Source organism: Sebastes fasciatus, chromosome 6 (genome assembly GCF_043250625.1).
Source record: "Sebastes fasciatus isolate fSebFas1 chromosome 6, fSebFas1.pri, whole genome shotgun sequence".
Classification (NCBI taxonomy): Eukaryota; Metazoa; Chordata; class Actinopteri; order Perciformes; family Sebastidae; genus Sebastes; species Sebastes fasciatus.
Genome location: NC_133800.1, coordinates 12,308,530 through 12,332,581, shown reverse-complemented (window position 1 = coordinate 12,332,581; position 24,052 = coordinate 12,308,530). Strand labels below are relative to the sequence as shown.

The window sequence follows — 24,052 nt, the reverse complement described above, 5'->3', positions numbered from 1 at the left end:
CCTCCCTCCTCTGAAACCCCCCCTCCGCCTCCCCTGGCCCTCTTCCCCACCTCCCCGCTACAGCTGAGCGCTCCCCATGCTTCCCACCGCCAGGCGTGGTGATGTGTGTTTGTGTGTCTGTGCTGGAATGCAGCTCCCCCCTCGGCTGGGGCCTGTGTGTGTGTGTGTGTTCATGTGTGGGTGTGCACGTGTGTGTGTGTGTCTGTCTGGAATGATGCCTCCCCTTGTCTAGTGTGTGACGTCAGTACACACAACGGGTCAGCTTAGGGCTAGGCAACGCTGTGTGTGTGTGTGTGTGTGTGTGTGTGTGTGTGTGTGTCGTGGGAGGGGGAACAGGGGAGGAGTCAGTTATTGGAGAGAGAAAAAGGAAAGAGGAGGGGCTGTTTGTGAGCAGAAGGAGGTTGACTGCAGGGAGTCACTGAAGCCAGTATGTATGTGTGCATGCATGAAGGCATCATGAGTGTGTGTCAAAGGGTGGGGTAGTGTGTGTGTGTGTGCGTGAGTGTGTGTGTGTGTGTGGTGGAGTGTGTCGGGTGACTTTCCAAACGAAATGGGAAGGGTAAAGAGTGTAAGGTTATTTCCCGGCGCGGACAAGAAGTGAACCTAAAAAAATGCACCCATTCTCGCACATGTGTGCACACAGTCATGCGCTGGTTTTTCAGCTATTTTCATAATGCAAATGTGTTCACTTTCAGCCATGTTTAGCGCCCACAGTAGTGCCTTACTGTCTGTGTGCTGCTGTACGAGCTTCACGGAATCTGAATTGTCTTACCCTTTTTTTGTTTTTGAGCTTTGATGTCAAGACTAATTTTTGAAAGCTGTTTTATCAAAAAGATTAATCTCAAAAGGATTTATAGGGCAAAGTTCAAATTAAGCAAGAGAAACACATCTGTAATCAATTCTGAAAGGCACAGCAAATGTCCTTTTGGCACACTTTCCGTGTGCAAATTATGCGCAAGATCTAACAAACACAGCTCCGCCTCACTAACACACATTCCCAAACCAATGAAAATCATGTATCGCCCATATTCTTTGTTTATTCCTTTTTATAATGTCCCCCGTGCAGCCGACGCAGACCGGTTCATCTCAACCCAGAGTCTCCTTCGAAAGGACGCGGGCGCTATAATGTCTCGACTGCATAGGTTTGTCGTTAGAAAGATACTGAAGCCCTGAAGTAGCAGACAATGGCTTTTCAATGGATCCCATTACCACCGTCTATAGCTTGCGTGGCTCTACTGGGACAGGCCTCTGCTAATTACACACATTCATTTCCAGCCAGCTGTAATTTCATTCACACTAATGAACCTTGCACATGGATTGGGATAATGTATAGTTAATGTACAGCCAGGAGACGGAATTAGCAGGCTAGTGGCTTCTCCAGTGACAGAGATTTGTTGAATAGCGGCTAAAGGGACAGTTCACCCAACACCACACAGATGGCATTCTGAAATTACACCTAACAGTAATTTTAGACCAAAGTGTTTAATAGTTAACTACGACAAACATAGCCTGCCTTGTCAGGAATATATTCTGATACAGCTAGCCTGGTTACGGTGACCAGGCGTCCCGGTTTGTCCGGGATTATCCCGGTTTGTCCGGGATTATCCCGGTTTGTCCGGGATTATCCCGGTTCCAAGCTGGGTGTCCCGAGTCCCGACAAACATCTGTAACACTAAAATGTCCCAGTTTTCAACAGTCTCCAGGTTGTCACCACAATTAAAATAATTACATCATACTTCTTTTCAACGCTTACATTGATGTTTATCATGTTCTGTCCCACTCATTATTACCTAACCCAATATAAAAAATATAAACAATGCACCACGCGTCTAAATTCAACACTGATTTGTCTGTATGTGCGTCAATCAATCAATGCGCTGTTGTTGTCAAGGCTGTTGCTATGACACTTGCAGCTCTTTCTGACAGAAACTGTCAGTACGCTTACGGTAAACTGTCATGCCGAAGAGAAAGTCGGTCTTTTCTAAAAGCACTTGAGGAGGCTTACCTCTTCCTTCGTAAAGTACCCGGCAATAAAAATGCTGCATTCTGCACACGCTGCAAGAATACATTTCCGGTCCCACACGGTTGGAAATGCCGATATAAGAGATCCTATTAAGGCCAGAAAGCAATACACAATAGCACGCCTATATGATGCGTGGATAAGCGCATACATGTGTGCATGAATGTGCGGTACATTTAAGGGTCCTGGTTTGAAGGTTTGAAAATATTGTCACCCTAAATCTGTCTCAGTTCAAAGGTAACAAAATCTGCCCTCCAGCAGGGAGACCAGGAAGTCGCTGCAAGAAATAGTCTCGAACATATTCACCTTTAAAACCTTGTTTCTGCACTTTGGTTTGTGTGCGGATTAAACAACAGAGATATGATGTATTAGAGGTGCTAGTATAGGAGGATTTTGTCACGTTTGGATGGAGCCAGGCTGGCTTTTTACCCCCTGTTCCCCAGTCTTTGTGTTAAGCTCAGCTAACCAGTCGCCGGCTCCAGCTTTATATTTACTGTAAAGACATGACAGTGCTATCAATCTTCTCATCTATAGCTATCGGCAAGAAAGCGTATTCCCCAAAATGTCAAACTATTCCTTAAACAGAATCTTTGCCCAGGCTAATTCCTCCCTCAATTTCAGGTTTCTTGCAAACGGGCTCTTTCATCTGTTACTAACAGAACTCATTTTCTCATCACTTTATCCCTTTTGTCTTGTGTCTATCACGTCCCTGAACAGAGGCTTCACTGTCTCTCCGTACTGGTCAGCCTTCTGAACGCCAACCTTTGGGATCAGTCAGCAGAGCAGTAACACCAGCTCTGCTTGACAGGCCCAATCCAGCAAAATTAGAATCCATTTTGAAAGTGATAGTTAGAAAATTGCAAGTCATTCCTGATGTACCGCATGACAACTAAGTGGCAGCGGCCCAGTAGTCGACTGTCATTTCAACCGCCAGCTGATGACAACTCCAATCACCCACACAGCCGTCAATGCACACACACAGACACAGACACACGTACACACACACATACAGATATTCCTTCCCTCCCATCCCTATGATTAGCATGCATATTTTGCTGTCAGAATCTCAAGCGAAAGTAAAAGCATTGAAATTCATAGAATATCTCAAAACATTAATTCATGCTCGTTTGTGTCTGTCGGGGTGAGCATTCAGACTGTGAGATGTTCCAGTTGTGTGTGTGTGTGTGTGTGTGTGTGTGTGTGTGGATGTGCATGTGCATGTGCATGTGCATGTGATGAAAACACACCCGGGGTTGAAGAAGGCCTTTTGGTCTACCAGAGGGTTTAAGGCATAAATATGGCCGCCCCTGGAGCTCAGCTGTGTTATTCCAGCCCGTCCCACACCTAGGACACACACACACACACACACACACACACACACATGCACACACACGCCCGGAGCAAGGTCTCCTGCAGGATAGCATTGATCTCTGTTTATAGTCTCTGTATGGGTGCTTCCTTATAGGACCACACACGCATGTACTCATTGTTACTCACACAGACAGACCTGCCCTGTAAGATGCTGGAAGGCCTTGTATTTGTCTTTATAGGCATATTAATTGTGCCAGTTCAAGGAGCCGCGATGGAGGAAATTGTCCTTTTTTAGCTGTGGGTGGGATGGAGGTGGTGGTGTTAGAGGTGGGGGGTTGCCCAACACAGTTCTTGCGACCTTCCTCGACCTGCTTGTCTTCAGTTGTGGTTCAGATCTCCTTTCAGTAGGGCCTCTCTGTTCAGACCAACCAAACAGATTGGATTCCAGTCCAGGGGCCTTTTTCTCAGTCATGTTTTAGCTATCTTTGGTCAGCATGGAGTGGGATCCCAACTACTGCAGGTGGTCCCCTGTGGATGGGAGAAGCTCTAAAGCTTGGGACACCCCAACCCGACATCAGAGAACTAGAACGGTGACGAAGGCCCCCTGTTGCGTCGCCTCACGTCGCTTTTGTTTTGGCCGACAAGTCGCACCCGAACGCATTGCGAAGACTACAGCCGATGGCCAGTTTGCACGTACGCCCTGCGCCTGCCTGAGATGAAATAACTCTCCACACCAGCAGGTCACGACAGTCTGTATTCGTCATTCAAAAAGGGAAACCGGAAGACCCGAGGACTGGGGATATACAAGTCGTTGTTATGATACGTACATGAAACAAAGCGGCGTTTGCCGACCATGTTCACACCACTCTCACTCACCACTTCAGATGAGATGAAAAATGAGAAGAGCTTTCTGTTGTTTTTCCTCTTCACTTTTACTCGTCGGTTTGCTTTCCTCACTTCCGTTCCTCTTCTTGTTTACTGCTCCACCGCCAATTCAATATGCTGAATCGGCCGAAAAACCTCCCACACGGGCAAACTAGAGCCAACTGTGCGGGACACACCGAAAAAACTAGGGTGTGTTATAGGCCCTTAACAGGCTAGAGTCGGGTTTAGGTGTTGCTTTTTGTCTGTCTGCAGCTTGTGAGGTAATTTGATTAATGTGCAAGGCTAAAGTGAATCGGCGCAGGCGAATAGGCCTTAAATATCTATTTGCTCTCTCTGTTTCTTCCTCTGTTCTTTTGTTGACTCACTTTCACACCAGCCCCATTTGTTTCATCTTATTTCTCGCACTGAAATCAATCATGTATTCAGAATCTCTCTCTCACACACACACACACACACACAAACACACAAATACAACAGATGAGCGCTGTGTGAGCTGCATGGTGCCATATTAGATTTAGGTGACAGTCACTCATGAACCAATTCAGCCAATAAACTTAATGACCTCCCCACTGCTGGGCCCGAATTTTCTCCGTTGACTTGGAATCTTAATTTGATTGCGGAAATATATGTATGTTGCTCAATCGAATTTACTCCGGTGATTTTTGGAACACTGAGCACTTTTGTGCTTAGGCAAGCAAACCTTTCAGGCACCGGCCGCCTGCCTTCATGTGGGAAGCTAAATCCTGTTTTATAGGGAGCGTATAAAGGCGGCATTCTTCCGTCACGGCAGATGTATGTTGAAGGAGTCTCAGGTCTTAGTCTGGGGGCCTTTCCTCCCTGAAATAAGAGCAGGAGTCCGGTATTTCTGGGGGCCTCCCTTGTTGTTGAATAGACAGAAGTGGTCCTAGCTGGTCAAGAGAGCGCACGCTGGCTTATCGGCACTCATACAAGTTCAAAACCAGCCAGAAAGATAGAGCAAAGTGCTATTTATTTTGGGGAATGCTTTGATGTGGATCCCCCCCAAAAATGTGGGTGGTCTTGCAGGCTTTTTGTGGGATCTGAACATATATATACATACGCTAATTCTCCCTCTTTCACACACTGTTCTTGCTGCAGCTCCTCGGGCCAAGTGTGATTTCACCAGGGCGGTCACAAGGGGTTTCTAGGGCAACCTCACAGAGGCCTTGTTCTAAAAATGGCCGCCATGGTTACTTTGAAAGCCAACCCTGGCCTCTTGAACATGCACAGAAAAGAGCCCCGAGCACCACTCGGGGAGGGGAGCTGGGTGGACTGGGTGAGGGAGGGGGGGGAAACCAACCAGGCTCTTTAATAGCTAGCACATGAGACATTGAAGGTTTCATACCCACCCAACCAGGAGTCATGGGAGGTGTGTGTGTGTGTGTGTGTGTACCTAAACAGTAATAGCCCTGTACTCAGTGCTTGGCTAAATTAAAAGGGCATTTTTTGGCGTGGGGGGGCAGTTTTTGGTGCCCAGACGATTGGACGGGGAAAGGCGAAACTCATTACCTACCCATCTGTCAGAGAGTGAGAGAGAGAGAGAGAGAGAGAGCTGTGGGAATGTGGATGGAGGGAGGGAGGGAGGCATGAAAAGGGCTTGGAGAGAGTGAGAGTCCATTAATAAAGCAAAGGCAGACTTTTTTCGAACAGGGATAACTCTTTTATCACTATGTAGTTTTTCCATGTGTTTTGAATTTAAAAAAAAGTATCCCTGTTAATTTTCCCTATGGGAAAAAGAGAAAACATTTGCAACACTACAGCTGCTTTTACGACAGTCTGATATGCATGTGTGTGCGTGTGTGTGTGTGTGTTTGTATCAGAGGTTGATTTTTCTTTGAGCTCTCTCTCAGCCCCACATGTTTTTGATGTTCTCTTTTCCTCTCCCCTCTCTGGACCAGGAGGCCACTCTTGAAACATAAGCTCGTGTCACACACAAACACACACTAAATGCATCAGCAAGTATTAAAAGCCATTGCTCATTTGTATGTTGTTACACAGCTAAATAAGTTAGCTCTCCATTCTACAACCAGCTGCGCCATGTAAACCTTTTTGTCTCGTTTAAGAGTGACTCAGTGTATCTCTCTCTCTCTCTCTCTCTCTCTCTCTCTCACAGCTGTAGACGTATAGGCTTTGATCACTGCAGATGCGAGTGGCTGCCATATTCGATCCACACCCCTCTCTTCTGTGGATATTGTTAACGAACATGTGCTTCCTCTGCCAGCTGGCTTTCCGAATGGAAAAAGCATATCTCCATGGCAATGTTCGGCAGTTCTGCACTGTTGGATATTTGCAGCCAACACTTCTTAGTTCTGCAATACAATAACAAAACATTTAGCTATTTCTGTTTTGATGCTCTTTGCAACATCCGTGCTACTGGAGCTTTTTGAATCATAGACTGATAAAAATTGTCCGAAGTCGAACTCATGTAGAGGCTGTTTTAAATGGGTTTCCTGTCGGCGTGGGAATCACCAGAGGCCCCACGATACGATATTATCATGATACTTAAAGCTGCAGTGGGTCAAATATGATTTAAAAAAAGTTATTTTTATAAAACAGTCACTATATCCCGACAAAAATCATGTGCCTCTGTTTCCTCTGTGACCTCCAGTGCTCCTAACGGCATCTGCAAGATTTCACAGACCGGAGGACAAACAACCAATCAGAGCTGATCTGGAGTTTGCCGTCCAGCTGCCGTCTATGAGAGGCGTCTGTCAATCACTCGCGAACTCCGACCAAACGGTCAGACTAGGCAGCGCTGATCAAATATGAATCAATATTCTGTTACTGTAATGCCTATTTCTCGCCTCAAATGTTTTCAGAATCATCTTGTAGTGTAGGCCCGGCAGCCATGTTGAGATCTCTTGAGGGAATACCAAGCACCGCCCACCAGCCGGAGCACAGCCAATTGGAACGCTCTCTCTCTCTCTGAAATGACCTGTGATTGGTCAAAGTCTCCCGTCACAGGCTAGATATTTTAAAGCCTGAAAACAGAGCCATGAGGAGGTGCAGAAGTCTAGTTTTCTCTCAGAACACTTGAATTACAATATGCTGAAAGGTTGTTATGGAATTTCTGCCCAATGACGGCAAAAATATACTGCCTACCCCCACTTTAAGTCACGATACAACCTTATTACAATTTTAACCATTCCGCGATATGCTGAGTAATACGATAAGATTTATTATCTTTTTTGAAATGAATGAAAACTCTGTTCATCTCAGAGTTTTCATTCACATACTGTATCTTGAGGTCAGAGGTCAAGGGACCCGTTTGACAATAGCCATGCCAGTTTTTCCTTGCCAAAATTTAGTGTGACTTCGGAGCGTTATTTAGCATTTTTCTCGACAAGCTATTATGACAAGGTTGGTACCAATTGAGTCCTTAGGTTTTCTGATGTTTTTCTGTTATGATACCAGTATCTTCACTCTAGCTTGAAGACTGAGCCAGCTACAACCTCTGAAAGGCAGAATAGCAGCCGGGTCCTGGCGGCCATTGGATTAAGAGGTTAATAGTTTATATAATATAAGATCGATACTTGACGTCCGTGTGTCGATACAATATTGCCAAGCAAAATATCGTGATACTATGCTGTATCGATTTTTTCTCCCACCCCTAGTTTCCTGACTGTTTCTTTTCTACAAACTGCTTTAGGGAGACTGCAGAGGAGAAATATAAGCCCTCCATAACCAGCTTGTTTTCTTTTTATATCAATCCTGAGGGCATCGCCAACACTATAGCCAACAGTTATGACTCTGTTTACTTCCTTCTCTCTTTTTCTTCTTGTTCACCCGCCTCCTTAGTGCACCCCTTCACCATCAGAGGTTTGACCTGACCCCCGTTCATCTTGCTTGTGTACCCCTCACCCCATTTCCATCTACATCCTATGAAATATTCAACTCCTGCCCCTCCCCTTCCTATCTAATGTAGAGGCCCAGAGAACGCTTTGATATCTGCGTTAATACATGCTTGATATCACAGCGATGCGTGCGCTCAGCCCTTTGATAAACGTATTTAAGAGATGTATGTCTTCGCCTGGTCCACATGCGTTTCATAGATCTCTCCTCTGCACATAAATGCATTCATAAGATACTCTCTTCTGTCTCTCCTAACCACTCCCATTATTAATAAATGCATGATCTCACGCGGCGGCTCAGTGTGTGTGTGCGCGTACGTGTGTGTTCTCTTTCATATGCTCATCAGTGTGTGTTTTAGGCCACTGCCGGGGACCCCGCCCTGCTCATTCATATTCATCCTCGCATAATGATTAGCCGCGCCTCCGGATGGCGCAGTCAGGATGAGATCAAACATTATATTCAAACAAGAGGCTGTATAATTCATACTGTAACAGCCGTGCTCACTGCTCACTTCCTTATCTCGTTCTCAGTTCCTCTTGCAGTGGATGTGAGTTCCTGCATCTAGATATCCGTCAGGTTCACGGACTCCCTCTCACTAGCAGTGGTCTGCAGCTAGTCCCTATCATGCCCTCGTGATAAGAGAACATGGGGGCAGGTGACTGTGTCCGGTGGAGTCTGTTTCATCCTGAGTGCATTCATTCCTAAAGAGATACAGTATATTCACTAATGTCATTTACTAAAGGGCACACTCAATGAGTTGATCAAGTTTAGGCCAAACCTCCAGTTGTTGGGTCTGTATGGAGACGATGGATGCCTGATCTCATCTCTGTCTTACTTAATGATGATTGGTTGAACCTCTGATCTTGTAGTAACAAAGTTTTAAAACTTTAATAAAGTTAAGTTGTTCGGCTTGAAACTCAATAAATAAAAAAGGCTTCAGTAATTTTAGGGCTGCCCCCTCTTTGGTCTCAGTCAGCTGAGATTTCTTTAGTCGATTTAGACATTGTTTATGTTTCCTTCATGCTGAATGACTTATTTCTAATCTGTAAAGATTTAAAGTGGTGCTTTTGTTGTGATTCTGAGTGTGAGTCGTCTAAGAATTTCTTTGGTCGGGTCATTACTAAATGAGTAAAACAAAGGAATTAAGCTGTGTAGGGCTGCAACCAACGCTTTCATTATGGATTAATTTCAGGATTATTTTCTTGATAAATCAATAAAAATCCTTTTATTATGGATAATGTCCCATGAGCTCATTACAAGTTCACAGAGCCCAGAAATTCAGTTAACTATATGACAAAGAACATTATAGGAGCTGGAACCAGTACAATTTTTGCTTGAGAAATGATTTCAACAATGAACCGATCATCAAACTTTTCATAATTAGCGATTCACTTTCAGTTGATGGTCTATTAGTTTCATCTCTAAAGTGAAGACGTAAGGAGGGATACCTCCACATACATTTAAATATAGGCCTGGGCAATATGACGATATATATTGTCAAAACGGTAAAAAAAAAAAAGGTCTATCGTATATTTTTCTACATCGTTTCCATCGCAATATAGGCTTATTTTTTCTCTATAATTTCACTTAAAACTGTTATGTTCATTTTGCACTCAAGTTCTTAAAATGAGAAAATATTCACTACTTCTCATTTCATTCACACTGGAGTATACAAAAAATAGACTTTACCATGTGGTTATTTTATATAGACTATTTATTTATTGAATTACCAGAAAACACGCTATATCAGGATATATATTGTTGGTATCAAATGAAAAAACAAAATGAAATTGTCTATATAGTGATAGAACATTTTAGTCATATCGCCCAGCCCTAATTACAGTATACATCTCTTTTAAAAAAAAAACTTTCTTGAAAAATAACCTTCTCTTTTCTTCCCTTACTCTTTCAGGTTTCCATCTCAGCGGCACAGTGACGGACCCGGCCACACCCTCGACCCCGGAGCTCGTTTGCAGCGTCAGCGTCAGCTTCGACCGCTGCAAGATCACGGCAGTAACGTGTACCTGCGGCAACAAAGACATCTTCTACTGCGCCCATGTAGTGGCGCTGTCGCTTTACAGAGTACGGAAGCCCGAGCAGGTCAAACTGCACCTGCCCATCTCAGAGACCCTGTTCCAGATGAGCAGAGACCAGCTGCAGAAGTTCGTCCAGTATCTGATCTCAGTCCACCACACCGAAGTGTTGCCTACCGCGCAGAAACTGGCTGACGAGATTCTGTCGCAGAACTCGGAGATCAACCAGGTTCACGGTGAGGCAACGCGTGTGTGTGTGTATGTGTAGTGTGGAGAAGTTCGTTGTGTGTTCCTGCCTCTACATGCATGCGTGTATTGACCGCGTGATGAAGGTAAAGTGTGGCAGGATCAATGTTACTCATTAGTGAGATTCAGACAGTAAAGGAGAGACTGTGTGCTTCTAATCAACACTATAGACCCGTTATTTACCTCTGAGAGCGAGAGAGCGATACAGAAACAGAGACGAAGAGGTTAGCAGAGAGATAAAGAAAGGTGCATATCTCTTGTTATCGATACTGTACTTGCTACTTACCTTAATAAAAGAGGGAGAGACTGAAGGGGCAAACAACACGGGGGAAAAGAAACCAACTGAAAACAGGGAACAGAGGAAGGCATGAAAAAAAACATACATGTGTTATTGTCAAACTGGTTTGTAACTCAGAAGTGGTGATATAGAAGAAGAAGGCCAAAAGAGGGAAGGAAAAGCAGTCGGACATAGAGGAATTTGGAAGAAGGATTTTGAAGAGACTGAGAAACAGGGAGGAAAAGAAGAGAGATGTGATGGAAAGAACGATATAGATAAAAACTTCTGGGAATGGAGGACAGAAATAAATAAGCAACTCCGAGAACAAGAGAGAGAGAGATCTTCATCAAAGTGCTGTGATGAAGAGGTGTTTTTTAATTTGACAGCCGATTGATTTGTTGTCCTTCCATCAATAATCCTGTAAAACTAAAACGTATCATTTGGATTAAAGCATCCGACTGAATTACTCCTATTCAATTAACCTGTTAGGTGCATTCATTTACTTTTACACCCTTTTCAGAATTGCAGTCCTTATTTAATTTTTCCTTCTAGGAAACAACATAACGGTAGTTTTGAGTAATTAATAAACAGGCACACTGACTGTACTGTTTTCCTAATTTGTGTTGCTGAATTGTTGAAACAGCAGCACAATGTTTCACTTAGAAGGGACGTTACAATATCATTCTCTATGACGAGTAATGGATCACTTGTTTAGTTTTGCTTCAGGCTGCTTTCACAAAATATGCTTGAATACAGTGCAAAATAACTGAGGATAGTGTTAATGGAAGACCACATTAATGATATTGATGTTGAATTGCAATAGCAGCCCATTTTTCGAGCTTTACTGTTTGTTTCTAGAATTGTTCCCACTTGCATTGTCATAGTGCGCTTAAAATTGTGTATTAAAGGCTACTGCACATAGTGACTGTTGGATTGCACAGTTTCAGAAGTAACTGCAACTAATGATTATCTTTATTATCAATTTAAACTGACGATTATTTTTCTCAAATAATCACAGAAAATGTCAGAGAATAGTGACATTTCCTAAAGCCCAGGGAGCTGCTTCTTGCTGCTTGCTTTGTCCGACTAGCAGTCAAAAACCTAAAAACGTTCAGTTCACCATTACATACGACACAGATGATCAGCAAATCCTCACATTTAAGAAGCCGGAATCAGAGAATGTTTGTCATTTTTGCTTGAAAAAATTACTCAAACAATGACTTAAAAATAGTCTTCGAAAGACTTCGAAATAGTCACCAATTAATTTTCTGTTGATGGAATAATCGATTAATTGTTTCAGTTCTGCTTTGTACATCACCTTGCCCTCAACAATGGCAGTGTATTTGCTTGTGTTCTTGTTACGGCTGTCATGATATCTGATTTTCACTACACGATTGTTGTGGCCAAAAGAATTCACGATAACTATATTATTGCAATATCTATAGAAAACTTTGTTTTTTAAAAAAAAACTTTGTTTATTGTGCGATTTGTCTCTTTCTTGGAAAATGAATTACACTCAAAATAAAGTGTAAGGAGGTGGAGAGAGAGTCTCTAACCACAGCTGTATATGTAAAAGGATTTAAGAGGCGCTGGATTATTTACACGATACTGTATTATCATATGTGTATTTTAAACATGATATTAATATTTCATTTTTAGATATCAGTATATCACAACACCCTTAGTTCTTGTATTTATAAGTGTCTGTGGACACAAATACATGTTTACACGGGTAGTACAATAAGTTAAATAAGACAACTTTTTCTTCAACCATTACGGGTTAATGGTTGGTCTTTTTGTTAAGGTTAGAATGAGTTGGCAATATGTACAGTTTTACGTCATACCAATAAAGCCAGTTGAATTTGAATGAGTTTTTTTTTTGTTTTTAAAGTTAAATTCATTATTTGATTTTATAGAATTATTTTCTCTCTTTTATTATTTAGTATTTATTTTCTTTTTTTGATCATTTTATTTTATTCCTATTATTTTTTTTATTTGATTTGTATTATTATTATATATTTATTTATTTATTTTTTCTCTTTCCGTTTTGTGTGAACAAGACCAACATGGGGTGGGTTGAGGTGGGGTGGGGGTTAGGATGTTGTCCTTTTTTTGTTTTTATTTCATGTCAAGGACACTGAGTTATGTTTTACATTTGATAAGATGACCTTTGCCATGTCTGCAAAAAAACAAAAACAATTAAAAAAAAGGTTAGAATGAGGTGAAATTGTGGTGGATAAGATGTACAGAAGACAAGGTTGAAGCTGGACTTTGAGTTGTGACTATTGCGCTTTTCAAAGATAAAATATCATAACTTGTGAGTGTAGCATCTGAACATTATACTGCATATGAGCCTATACTATTGATACATCATTCTAGACCAGGAATACAGTGGCCTAATACTCATATAACATATCTGTGTGTGTGTGTGTGTGTAGGGGCCCCGGACCCCACAGCAGGCGCCAGCGTAGACGATGAGAACTGCTGGCATCTGGACGAGGAGCAGGTTCAGGAGCAAGTCAAGCTCTTCCTGTCGCAGGGAGGATACCACGGCTCGGGCAAGCAACTCAACCTGCTCTTCAGCAAGGTCAGGAGCCAGCGACATTCATTCATCCACATACAGAACATAACAACACGCATACAACACATACCGACCGTGACTGCCACAGCCACAGGCACACGGATCCTCCCGCCTCCCTTTAGGTGTTCTCGTCTCTCTGCGAGAACAGATCCTCCCCTCTGCATCCTGTTAATAAATATTTTCTCTTTCTCTTTAGTGCACTTCTCTTCTATTCCCTCATGAAAAGAGGCCTTCTCTGTTCAATCCCAGACAAAACAACTTACATATATTGGCACATACATTAAAAGGCAGGCTCTTAGCTGGAGCTAATTGCAGAAAGGAAGTGTAACATAAAGAGAGGGAGAACTATAACTATGCACTATAAACGAGTACATGAGAGATGTGTGGTGTTTGCCTGCTGTGTATTACAGTGGCAGAGCTAGGCCAGCGCTAATGTTGTGCGCTATGTAAAGTCTGCAAGCCAAGGCCATTATCATCCACCCTGCCCGGCTTTCAGAATGTCTCTCAGCTTCGTGCTCTTTGATGCCTGTTATATCCTTTTCAGTATACACACACCCACTGACAGCCACATATACATATATATATATATATATATATATATATATATATATATTCAAACGCTTGTCCACTCACACACACCCACATCCAGAGTCACATACACATTCGTATACGCACATCGAGCTGCCCTCAAATGATAAACACACACCTGCTGTATGTGCATTTGTGTATATGTGCTCCTCCTGTGTCTTTTTCTTGTGAATAAATGTTGTCACTCCTCTCACCATAGAGACAAAAACACACATAGTTTTTGTGCTTTTTCTCTGCACAAAAATGTTACTTTTTACGGCTTTTCACCAAAAAATTACCCAGACATTTTTTAAGAGTAGCAGATCAGTTTAAAACAATGTTTTCACCCAACAGTGGTCGCTGTTGCTAGAAGATGCTGACCATCGTAGTTTACAATAAACAAGCCCCTGTTGCGATTCAGACAGCTCAGAAAAGAGAAAGTAAAGAGAAAATAAGTACCAGAGAGGAAGAAAAGAAATGGTTAAACTGTTTTTTTCACACTGATTTTTGTATTCTTCGTTTCAAAATTGGATTTTCACTCTCTTTATTTTGTATATCTACAATTAACGCTGACACATTTCTGGATTTCTGTTTAAAAAATAATGAGAAATCACTGAAAATATTCAGCCTTAAAGTACAATGTAGCTCTGTTTGTGTTGTATGCAAATACTTTTGAAGAATATTTCTGAAGTGAAACCACAAAACTATTCCGAGGGCGTAAAAATGGTTTGAATGGTAATCGATCTTACATGATGTGTAGTAAAGTGCTGGAAATATTTGAGAGAAAGCAAGGACAGTACGAGAGGAATTTTGGTCTTCTGGTTTGAGCGAATATTTGTAATTCCAGTTGAATGAACTCTCTCAATTTTGACAGTTTGTGCCACTTGAACACTCAGCAACAATGCTAGCAGGTGGATATGGGTCCTTTTTTAAAGCATGTCAGTATAAAATTGTTAGAAAGTGACGCCTGATGTGGGTATGGAACTGTGTATGCAGGATTGTTTTTGTTCTGTCAACTTTATTTATCCCTGTAAGGACAATTTATAATATAAATTTAATATGCAGCACCTCAGCAACCAGATCAGCAGATCACACACTCAAGATAGGAAATGATACAGTCATGAATAACTATAAATATCTAAAAAGATACACCTGCGTGAATTTGTTTGGCGCTCACTTGATTTTGTCATTGATGAACTTCCATATAAGCATTTTTCTATCTGCGTCATTTATTTTGTGTCATCCAGTGAAGTTCTGTATGTCTTGTCTTTAAGTTGTGAGAGCAGCTGTTTGGTGTGTCTTTACTGCAGTGGTGGAAAGTAACTAAGTATGTTTACTCAAGTATGGTACTTAAATACAATTTTGAGGTACTCTACGTGAGTATTTAAACTTTCTGCTACTTTATACTTTACTACACTACATTTCAGAGGAAAATATTGTACTTTTTAGTCCATTACATTCATTAGATAACTTAAGCTACTAGTCGCAGAGTAATATTTGACATAAAAAAACACATGGTAAGCTTATAAAATACAACATATTGTTTAAGATTTAAACCAGTGGTTTCTAATCTTTTTGGCTCGTGATCTCTTACAAGAAATCTCTCTGCCTGTCCCCTAGGTCAGGACAAAACTGTATATAAAGTAGTTGTTTAAGTTAAAATGCTGCTTACACATTAATGAATCTATATTAATAATATAATGTAATATACTGTATGGTAATATGTCAGTCAGTAGCAATTTTTCTAGAGAACAAGTACTTTTATTTTTGATACTTTAAGTACATTTTGCTAATGATAATTTTGTACTTTTACTTTAAAGTAAGATTTTAAATGCAGGACTTCTACTTGTAATAGAGTATGTTTACATCGTTGTACTTTTACTTAAGTAAAGGATCTGAATACTTCCTTCACCACTGCTTTACTGTGTGTGTCTGTGTGTTCACAGCTCTCTGTTTGTATAAACTATGTGCATGTGTGTGTGTGTGTGTGGGTGTGTGTACAGTACGTAACCCGTCTAACTCCCTGTCTCCTCCTCTCTTCCTCCTGCAGGTGAGGGAGATGCTGAAGATGCGTGACTCCAACGGAGCGAGGATGTTAACACTGATCACAGAACAGTTCATGGCCGACCCTCGGCTGGCGCTGTGGAGACAGCAGGGCACCACCATGACCGACAAGTACAGACAGCTCTGGGACGAGCTAGGTGAGGGGAAAAACACACCACAGACACACACACAATGACTGTCCTACAAAATGTGCACACACACTCTTCCCCGGTATGCACAGGCACGGACGGATTTAGCAAGGTGGGCGATCGAACCCAGACATTGAGACAAAGGCACACACACACACACATTTTTTCTCTTCCCGTGTTTGTTTATTTGTCCTTTGTGTCCAAGACAGCCCACATAGACACACACTCTGAGACACACACACACACACACACACACACACACACACTCATCGCTGACAGCCCAGTCTCTCCCTCTCTCGCTGTGAACGCAAGTTTGGCAGCTCAGAGAGAGTGTCTTTGTGAATTACAAGCCGTTTAATGCGGCACATCGCGCCTCATCAAAACCCCCAAATATTATGACCTCGGTAATGTTTTCAAACATTATATATTTAGTTGATGTGACAGAGTGCTGCTCACCATGCAGTCATTTGGTTTGATATAGTGTTGCAGTTCTTTTGACAGATGTACTGTACCTACAGCAAAACACTTCCTCCACAAAGCCACACAACCAACAAGCCCGTCACCGGGACAGCGTGTCGTCTCCCGTCTTTGTTGTTTTTCCTCTAATGTCTCGGTTGAAGTCGCTGCTTCTGCTATAGCCGTTGTTGATGATAATGTTCGTTTTCTCCCTTTGGTCTTGTTCTGCACTTTGTGAGGACAGCGCAGTGATCTCATCTGTTTCAATCCCACGTATTTTTGGAAGTGTGTGTACGGCCTCTTTGAAGTCCACACTTCAAACCCTTCTTCCCAAGTCCTTATCACTCCCCCTGATGTGCGGTGAATGCTGCCTCTCGGCGCAGCTCTCTCTCGCTCTCTCTCCCCCTCTTTTGTCTTTCTCCTCTTTGAGCCGCAGCTACTGCTCTCCTCCAGACACAAAGCCAAGCCTCATTCACTTGTCCTCACCCATGTCTCCTCGTCCAAATCATCTCCGCTCCCATTTCATTTTCTATTTCCCACTTTTTTTTTTTCCGCTCTCCCTCTGTTCTGCACCTTTTGTATTTCTCTCTTCATGTTCCGTCTCTGTCCTTGTCTTCGTCCTTCCTCCCCAAACTCTCTCTGCCTTTACACACATGCAAACGTACAACACAATCGCACACGCACATGCTGTAGAGTGTACATATCTCCGGCAGTCTTGAGAGTAAAATCCCTGAATGTGCTTGCATCCCCAGAGACATAGCCACTTTTCATATTCTGTTTGTTCCAATTTACTCCAAAATGATGTGTGTGCAGTCAGCGTTGCCTCGGGACTAGTTAAGTTCTCTGTTTTCACAGACTTTTGTGTTCCAGTGCAAGATGGCGGCAGCATACAAAATGTGCACTAAAAGAAAAAAGAAACAATGTTATGAATGCTGCACATCTTTGAAAACTGCCTCCAGCTTTCAGTCTTGAATGATAACTGTATTTAGGATTTTTTAAACCTCAACAGACGCACCTACTTGCATTGCATGACTCGGTGCTGACATCACTGTCACACGCTGGGAAGTAGGTCAGCTGACTAAAGTGTGTGTGCTTTTACGTTTGTGTGGGTGTCCAGGTGCCCTGTGGATGTGCATCGTACTGAACCCCCACTGCAAAGCAGAGCAGAAGTCATCATGGCTGCGCCAGCTGCGCAGATGGAACAGTGTGGACGTCTGCCCCTGGGAGGACGGTAACCACGGCAACGAGCTGCCCAACCTCACCCACTCACTGCCTCAGGGTGCCCATGGCAACCAAGGTCAGAGATTGACAAGTTTTGTATGTCTGTCAATAACATATTTAACTTTGTAACAGCGTATCTCAAGGGGAGAGGTGCTACAGTGAACATCAGTAGTGAAGCCTACATTCATGTTCATCCCGAGCATCACTCTGCATGTTTGGGTTTCACTAAACCTGATCAAAAAACAGTCAACCTGTTGGAGGTGATTTTTCCACTTTCAAAGCTTTCGTGCAGTTTAACTGTCAGCAGATTAACTACAGTGTAGAAGCCCCGGTACAGGCTGCCAATCTCGTAGGTGATGGTTATGTTTGTTTATAGTAATTATGCTAATGTACCAAAAATTAACATGTTATTAATAGACTTTAAAAAGCTCCATCATTTAAGACAAAAAAAGCAACCAAATGACCATGCATGTGGAGCTTAGCTTGAAGGTGATGGAGGATTAAAGCAGCAGTGGGTAGAAATGGAGCAAATATGATTATATGCTCTACTGTCACTATATCCTGACAGTAGAGCATGAGACAGGTAATCTGAAAAAAATTATGTGCCTCTGTGTCCTCCGGTGCTCTTTCAGAGACCGGAGGAAAACAACCAATCAGAGCCGAGCTGGAGCCTTGCTGTCGCTGAGCAGCTGTCAATCACTCGCAAACTCCGATCAAACGGTCAAACTAGGCAGCGCTGATCAAATATGAATCAATATTCTGTTACTGTAATGCCTATTTCTCACTTCAAATGTTTTCAGAAACATCTTGTAGTGTACTGTTTAGTGATTGACAGCTGCTTTCGTTGAATGAACAGCCAATAAGAACGCTCTCTCTCTGAAATGACCTGTGATTGGTCAAAGTCTCCCATCACAGGCTAGATTTTTTTAAGCCTGAAAACAGAGCCATGAGGAGGTGCAGACATCTAGTTATCTCTCAGAACACTTGAATTACGATATGCTGAAAGGTTATTATGGAATTTTTGTCCAATGATGCAAAAATATTCTGCCTACTACACATTTAAATCTTCTCATATCTCCTTCTTCTTCTTCTTCTTCTTCTTCTTCTTCTGCAGAGATGCGCCCCCACAGGACTGTGTTCACACGGGCCATCGAGGCCTGTGACCTGCACTGGCAGGACCGACACCTCCAGCACATTATCGCCAGTGACCTCTATGCCAACTACTGTTACCATGACAACCAGGAGGGCTCCCTCTTTGACACACGCGGCTGGCCCTTGTGGCATGGTGAGTCTGTGTGCACGTAGGTGTATGCGATGAGTTATTTATACACAATACGTCGGACTGAGAAATGTACAGCAGCCAATTGGAAGAATATTGTGAGTTAAAAATGTAGTCTTTTCCTCAGAACATGTCCCAACGGCCTGCGCCAGGGTGGATGCCCTGCGTTCACACGGGTACCCGAGAGAAGCCCTCCGACTTGCCATCGCCGTGGTGAACACATTACGACGGCAACAGCAGAGGCAACTGGAGTACTTCCGCCGACACAAGAAAGGTAGAGCTAGTGTTTTTTATTCAAGTTTCTTATTGTCAGATTAATTTTTTATTGCTAATACACATTAGCAAGCAAACCACTCTCACTTATTACACATACAAACACCACCATCCTTCATCTGTCCCATACATAAACACACAATACAAACGTGCACAGAAAAATTTTCTCCAAAAATCCTCCTGCAGTGAAGCTTGTTTTTAAGTCATCATTTTTTGGAAGCTGGAGTAATTAATTGCTAGTAGCAAAGAGAAGAAATTGTTGTGTTGTTGTTGAAATAGCCGCTGTCCTTCAATAGTACATTTTTCATTTAGTCTTTTATTCAATGTCCTCATCATTTTATTTGCTTTAAGAACTGTTCACTTTCCCATCGTGGGTCATTTTATAGTGGTTTTTTTCAGCTGCTCTGTTTGGTGAAGGCCATTGATAAATATATGTGTTTTAAAGTACATGGTTGTGGCGTTGTGTTAACAGCATCCCTTTATCGGTTCTCTTTGCTAACTGTGTCTTTATCTGCCCTGTCATGTCTCAGAGTTGCTCCATAAAGGCCACACCTCCATAACCAACATGGAGGGCTGGGTGGGACACCCCTTGGATCCTATCGGCACCCTGTTCAGCACCCTGACAGAGTCGGGACGAGGGGGAGACGAGGGCGCCAACATCTGCTTAGACCTCTCAGGTACCGTACCGCTGACCTACAGTAACTGGCAGCCGGAATAAAACAAATGTACGCATATCCTCGAACACAGCTCTGGTTTTATGGAACAATAAATTCTGAACCAACACAAATCCAGAAAGATCATATAGTATGTTTTGTCTATGCTTTCTCATTACCACATACTTGTACTATATGATTTGTATATGATATATATGACATAAGCTGTATATAATAACATACTGTGTGTATGGGTAACTTAACCACATACAAAACAATACTATAAGTATAGCATTATACAAAATGAACAGGGCTATAATCTTGAAAGGCAAAGTACACAAACATTTGTGTATTTATACATAGATGTTTATAAAATTTACATTTTTCAACATGCTATATATTGAAGGGACAAAATGCATGATTTATACTCACATTCCTGCCGTTTGTAGTCTATGTAGCTGCATAACAAGACATATTTTTCAGGTCTTTCATCCTACATTAGAATGCAGATAAAAGCATAGTTTAAGTGCAGATTCACCTTCAGTCTCTTTGTCTTATCTTATCATACCTCCTCTTGTGTTTTTTCAATTCTCCTCTCCTACGCTCCGCGATTGCTCTGTCCCTCGTTGCCTCCTCTGCTCACAGAAATAGCCCTCTCCTCTGAGGTAGAGAAGTGAACAGAGGAATGCTCCTGAGGCGTTGATCTTTATTTTGGATGGTCGTTGGGTTCAGACCTCTACTGTGTGACTGACATAGTGGTTTTCTATAGGAGACGGACTCATCTCGTGTCCAAAACCTCAGAGAATAACACAGACATTGACTGCCGCTTTATGCCAACTCAGTTCCTTTGGTCCAGCTCCCTTTCTCCTCCACTAACTTTCAGTTTTTCTCTTCCTCGCAGACTGCTCCAGCGTCGTAAGCCGAGCAGAGCTCCAACGAATGCCTGTGCAGCGATTGCTAGGAGACGGCGAGTCGTACGTGGCGCTGGCGGTGGAGACGGCTCTGGTTGGCTTGGGCCAGCAGCGGGTGATGCCGGACGGGCTGTACGCTCAGGAGAAGGTGTGTCGCAACGAAGAGCAGCTGTTGGCCAAGCTGCAGGAAGTGGAACTGGACGACTCCCTGGTCAAAATCTTCCGTAAACAGGCCGTCTTTCTGCTAGAGGGTGAGGGAGCTAACATAATGTTTCACCCCTTATTGTCCCTTTATTTCACTACATCTCCCAGCAGCAGACACATATAGACACACCTCCCCTCTTTCTTCTCTCTCCCTCCCACGCACCAGGGGCCTTCACACACACACACACATTCTTGCTAAAACAGGAAAAAACACATTGGACTCTGTCTCACTATTTATTATCCTTTCATTTTGTGGTGCAAATAGAGGCTGAGCTGCCCTGGGCCAGACCAAAATGAGCTCTTTACACAGTAACACCAGGGGTATTGTGTCAGCACACACATGCGTGCACACACAACAGTGTGTACATTTACAGGACTGGGGCTGGAGCAGAATGAGGTTTGGTTATGGGAAAGGGAGGAGGAGGAAGAGGAGGAGGGAGTCGGCCCAGTCAACCTCCACTCCAGTCCCCACCCAAACCCCAGCCCTGCCTTGGCCCCGGCGCGACCACCCACCTCTGGCTCCGTTACTAATAGAGCACCCGGCTCCGAGGCCTCTGCGGGCCCCTGGAGGCTGCAGCCGCGCCACTGTGTGATGTGGTCTGTGGCTTAGGAGCCTGTTGGGGTTTAAAATAACCCACCAGAGACGAGGGGAAGTGCAGGAAGAGACGTTGGGGGGAGGGAAAGGGAGAGAGTGCGAGGCGAAGTCTGCACACACGACCATATGGTTTTTGACATCACAGTTTGTTTTAATGCCGCGTGGCTTCGCCTCTTCCTGGCTGCGAGGGATAAGTCACTCCTCAGCGAAAAACTCAATATACAACAAAATAAAAATGTACTTGTTTTTTTTGTTGTCTGTTTATACTGTATATATCATAAACCTCAATACCATACCATAACATTTATGGCGAGACAGATAATTGTTTTATTGGCGAATTTCTTTCACCGCTTTGTTCCATCATTAAAAACAGACCCTCCTTTTTTTGTGTGTTTTCTTTGTTTTTCCGAGCAGCTGGTCCGTACTCTGGCCTTGGAGAGATCGTCCACAGAGAGAGTGTTCCCATGCACACCTTCGCCCGCTATCTCTTTACCTCTCTCCTACCTCACGACGCTGAACTGGCGTACAAAATTGCACTGAGAGCCATGCGGTAGGTCTTAAGTGTGTGTGTGTGTGTGTGTGTGTTGCTGTAATCATGTCAAAACCTTGTAAATCACATTTTATTGATTTTCATTTGAAGATTTAAATGCTGATCTTTGGATTAAAACAATCCTCCAGAGATTGGGGCTAATGGAGCCTTTTAAAAAATTACTACGGAAAACTCTTAAAACATGTCGGGTTTTTTTTAAAGCGGGGACTAAAACCTCAGACTTAATGTAATCATCCGAGTGTAAATAGACTCAGATTTCAGTTTTTAACCAACTCAAACTGGAGGATCACATTCAGATATGTCCAACTCTGAAACGTATTCTTATATATTGTGACGCCTCAGATATCTAGTATCCTATTTTGTGCAGACTAGTACATGCTCTCCCTAAAACTTTAAAGTCAGTCACTGTGGCTGCATCATGGATGCAAGGATGGTACCAATATAGAGCATTTTGTCTGTGCTTTCATGTGTGTGTGTTGAAGTCAGGGGTCCGTCCTGCTTGTGGGTCTGACTGTGCATTTTCCATGTGATCTCTCTATATTAAGCTCCTGTGTGTATTCATCTGTGGACAATGTGTACATGTGTATGTGTGTTAATCAGTCTGCGCTGCTGTGTTTTGATGTTGTGACTAGTGGGAGCTGGATCAGTGAATATTAATTACATTAATGAGAGTGTAATTAGTGTGGCTGTAATGAGGAGGAAGCACATACACACACACACATACACACACACATGCAGGGCCAACAGGGAGAGGGCAGTGTGGGAAAGATGTTTGTTGTTGTTTCTACAAAGCTTCTCCGAGTCCATCGCTGAGAAACTGGCAAATGATTAGTGAATGAATGAGAAGTGTGTGGTTTTTTCTTTTTTCTGGCTTGTACCATCGCGTGTCACAGTCGGACGAAACGGAGAACAAAAGGACAACAAACGCGTCATTCACACTTTCCTCCAGTTAACCAGTTTGGAGGCGTCAGGAACTGAAAACGACCAAAACAACATGGTTGGCTCTCTCATTGTTTGGTTTCAAGGTTGCACATCCAACCGCCGAGTGTCCCCTCCTCGCCTCTAAAACCCAAGTCCCAAACCTGTTTTTCCCTGAGTCAGCCACTCCCCTCCCTCCCTCGCTACTTCCCTTCACCTTCCCCGTTTCCTCCCCTCACCTCCTCCATCCTCACTCCTGTGGTGTGAAACCGGCGATTTAGAATAATATGACCACTTATGGGTGCTCCTGGGAGCCAGGGGTGTCTACTCAGCACATAATGAATGTGTGTAATGTAGCGTAGTGTAATATGATAGCATATACCTCCCCGCTCCCACGGGACAGCGGACAGTTAAATATAGAGGAGGAGGTAAAGGAACCAGGGCTACTTTAATGGACCCATTATAACACTATCATTGATACAAGGAGAGGGAGAAAGTCTCTCGCGCTCATTTACACACACTCACGCTTTTTCACTTTCTCTATTTGTCTTCTCCTTCGCAGTTGCTCTCAAACCAGCTTCTGTTTTTTTTTTTTTTTTTTTTATGCGAGGAAGTCAGACTGCCTTCATACACAAATGCATATGCAGTATTTTTTAAAGTGTGTGTTTATGTAAAGTTAATTAAAGCGTGCGAGAGCAGCATATGCCGTGAGATTGCTTAGTGCGAGCGGCCAACACAAAAATAGAGGAGCTGCCTACTGGTTCACGAGCTGCCCAGAAAGCCACATAAGAAGAAGAAGAAGAAGAAGCTTGCTGCCTCTCCAGAGAACGTCCTTATCGCAACTCTTTGGAAGCCAAAGAGACAAATCCCTGCCGCCTGTTATCATGTGAGATTTGCACATGAGATATGATACTTCTAATGCTAATGAATCTAGATCCTCGCTGTAATCCACAACCTTTGATCCTCTGCATAATCCATAATCTTTAAATATACAGCGCTGTATAGCATAA

At 43.0% G+C, this 24,052-nt stretch overlaps 1 protein-coding gene across 1 annotated transcript in view; it reads left to right on the top strand.

The window, feature by feature from the left end:
* LOC141769040 (zinc finger SWIM domain-containing protein 6-like) overlaps positions 1-24,052 on the top strand; it is a 57,051-nt gene that overhangs the window by 20,604 nt on the left and 12,395 nt on the right. The window contains exons 2-10 of the mRNA XM_074637669.1: positions 9,999-10,355; positions 13,081-13,229; positions 15,841-15,991; positions 17,556-17,735; positions 18,774-18,944; positions 19,066-19,212; positions 19,742-19,888; positions 20,766-21,026; positions 21,989-22,124. Coding sequence (XP_074493770.1) covers positions 9,999-10,355; positions 13,081-13,229; positions 15,841-15,991; positions 17,556-17,735; positions 18,774-18,944; positions 19,066-19,212; positions 19,742-19,888; positions 20,766-21,026; positions 21,989-22,124 — 1,699 coding nt within the window. The remainder of the gene's footprint in view (positions 1-9,998; positions 10,356-13,080; positions 13,230-15,840; positions 15,992-17,555; positions 17,736-18,773; positions 18,945-19,065; positions 19,213-19,741; positions 19,889-20,765; positions 21,027-21,988; positions 22,125-24,052) is intronic.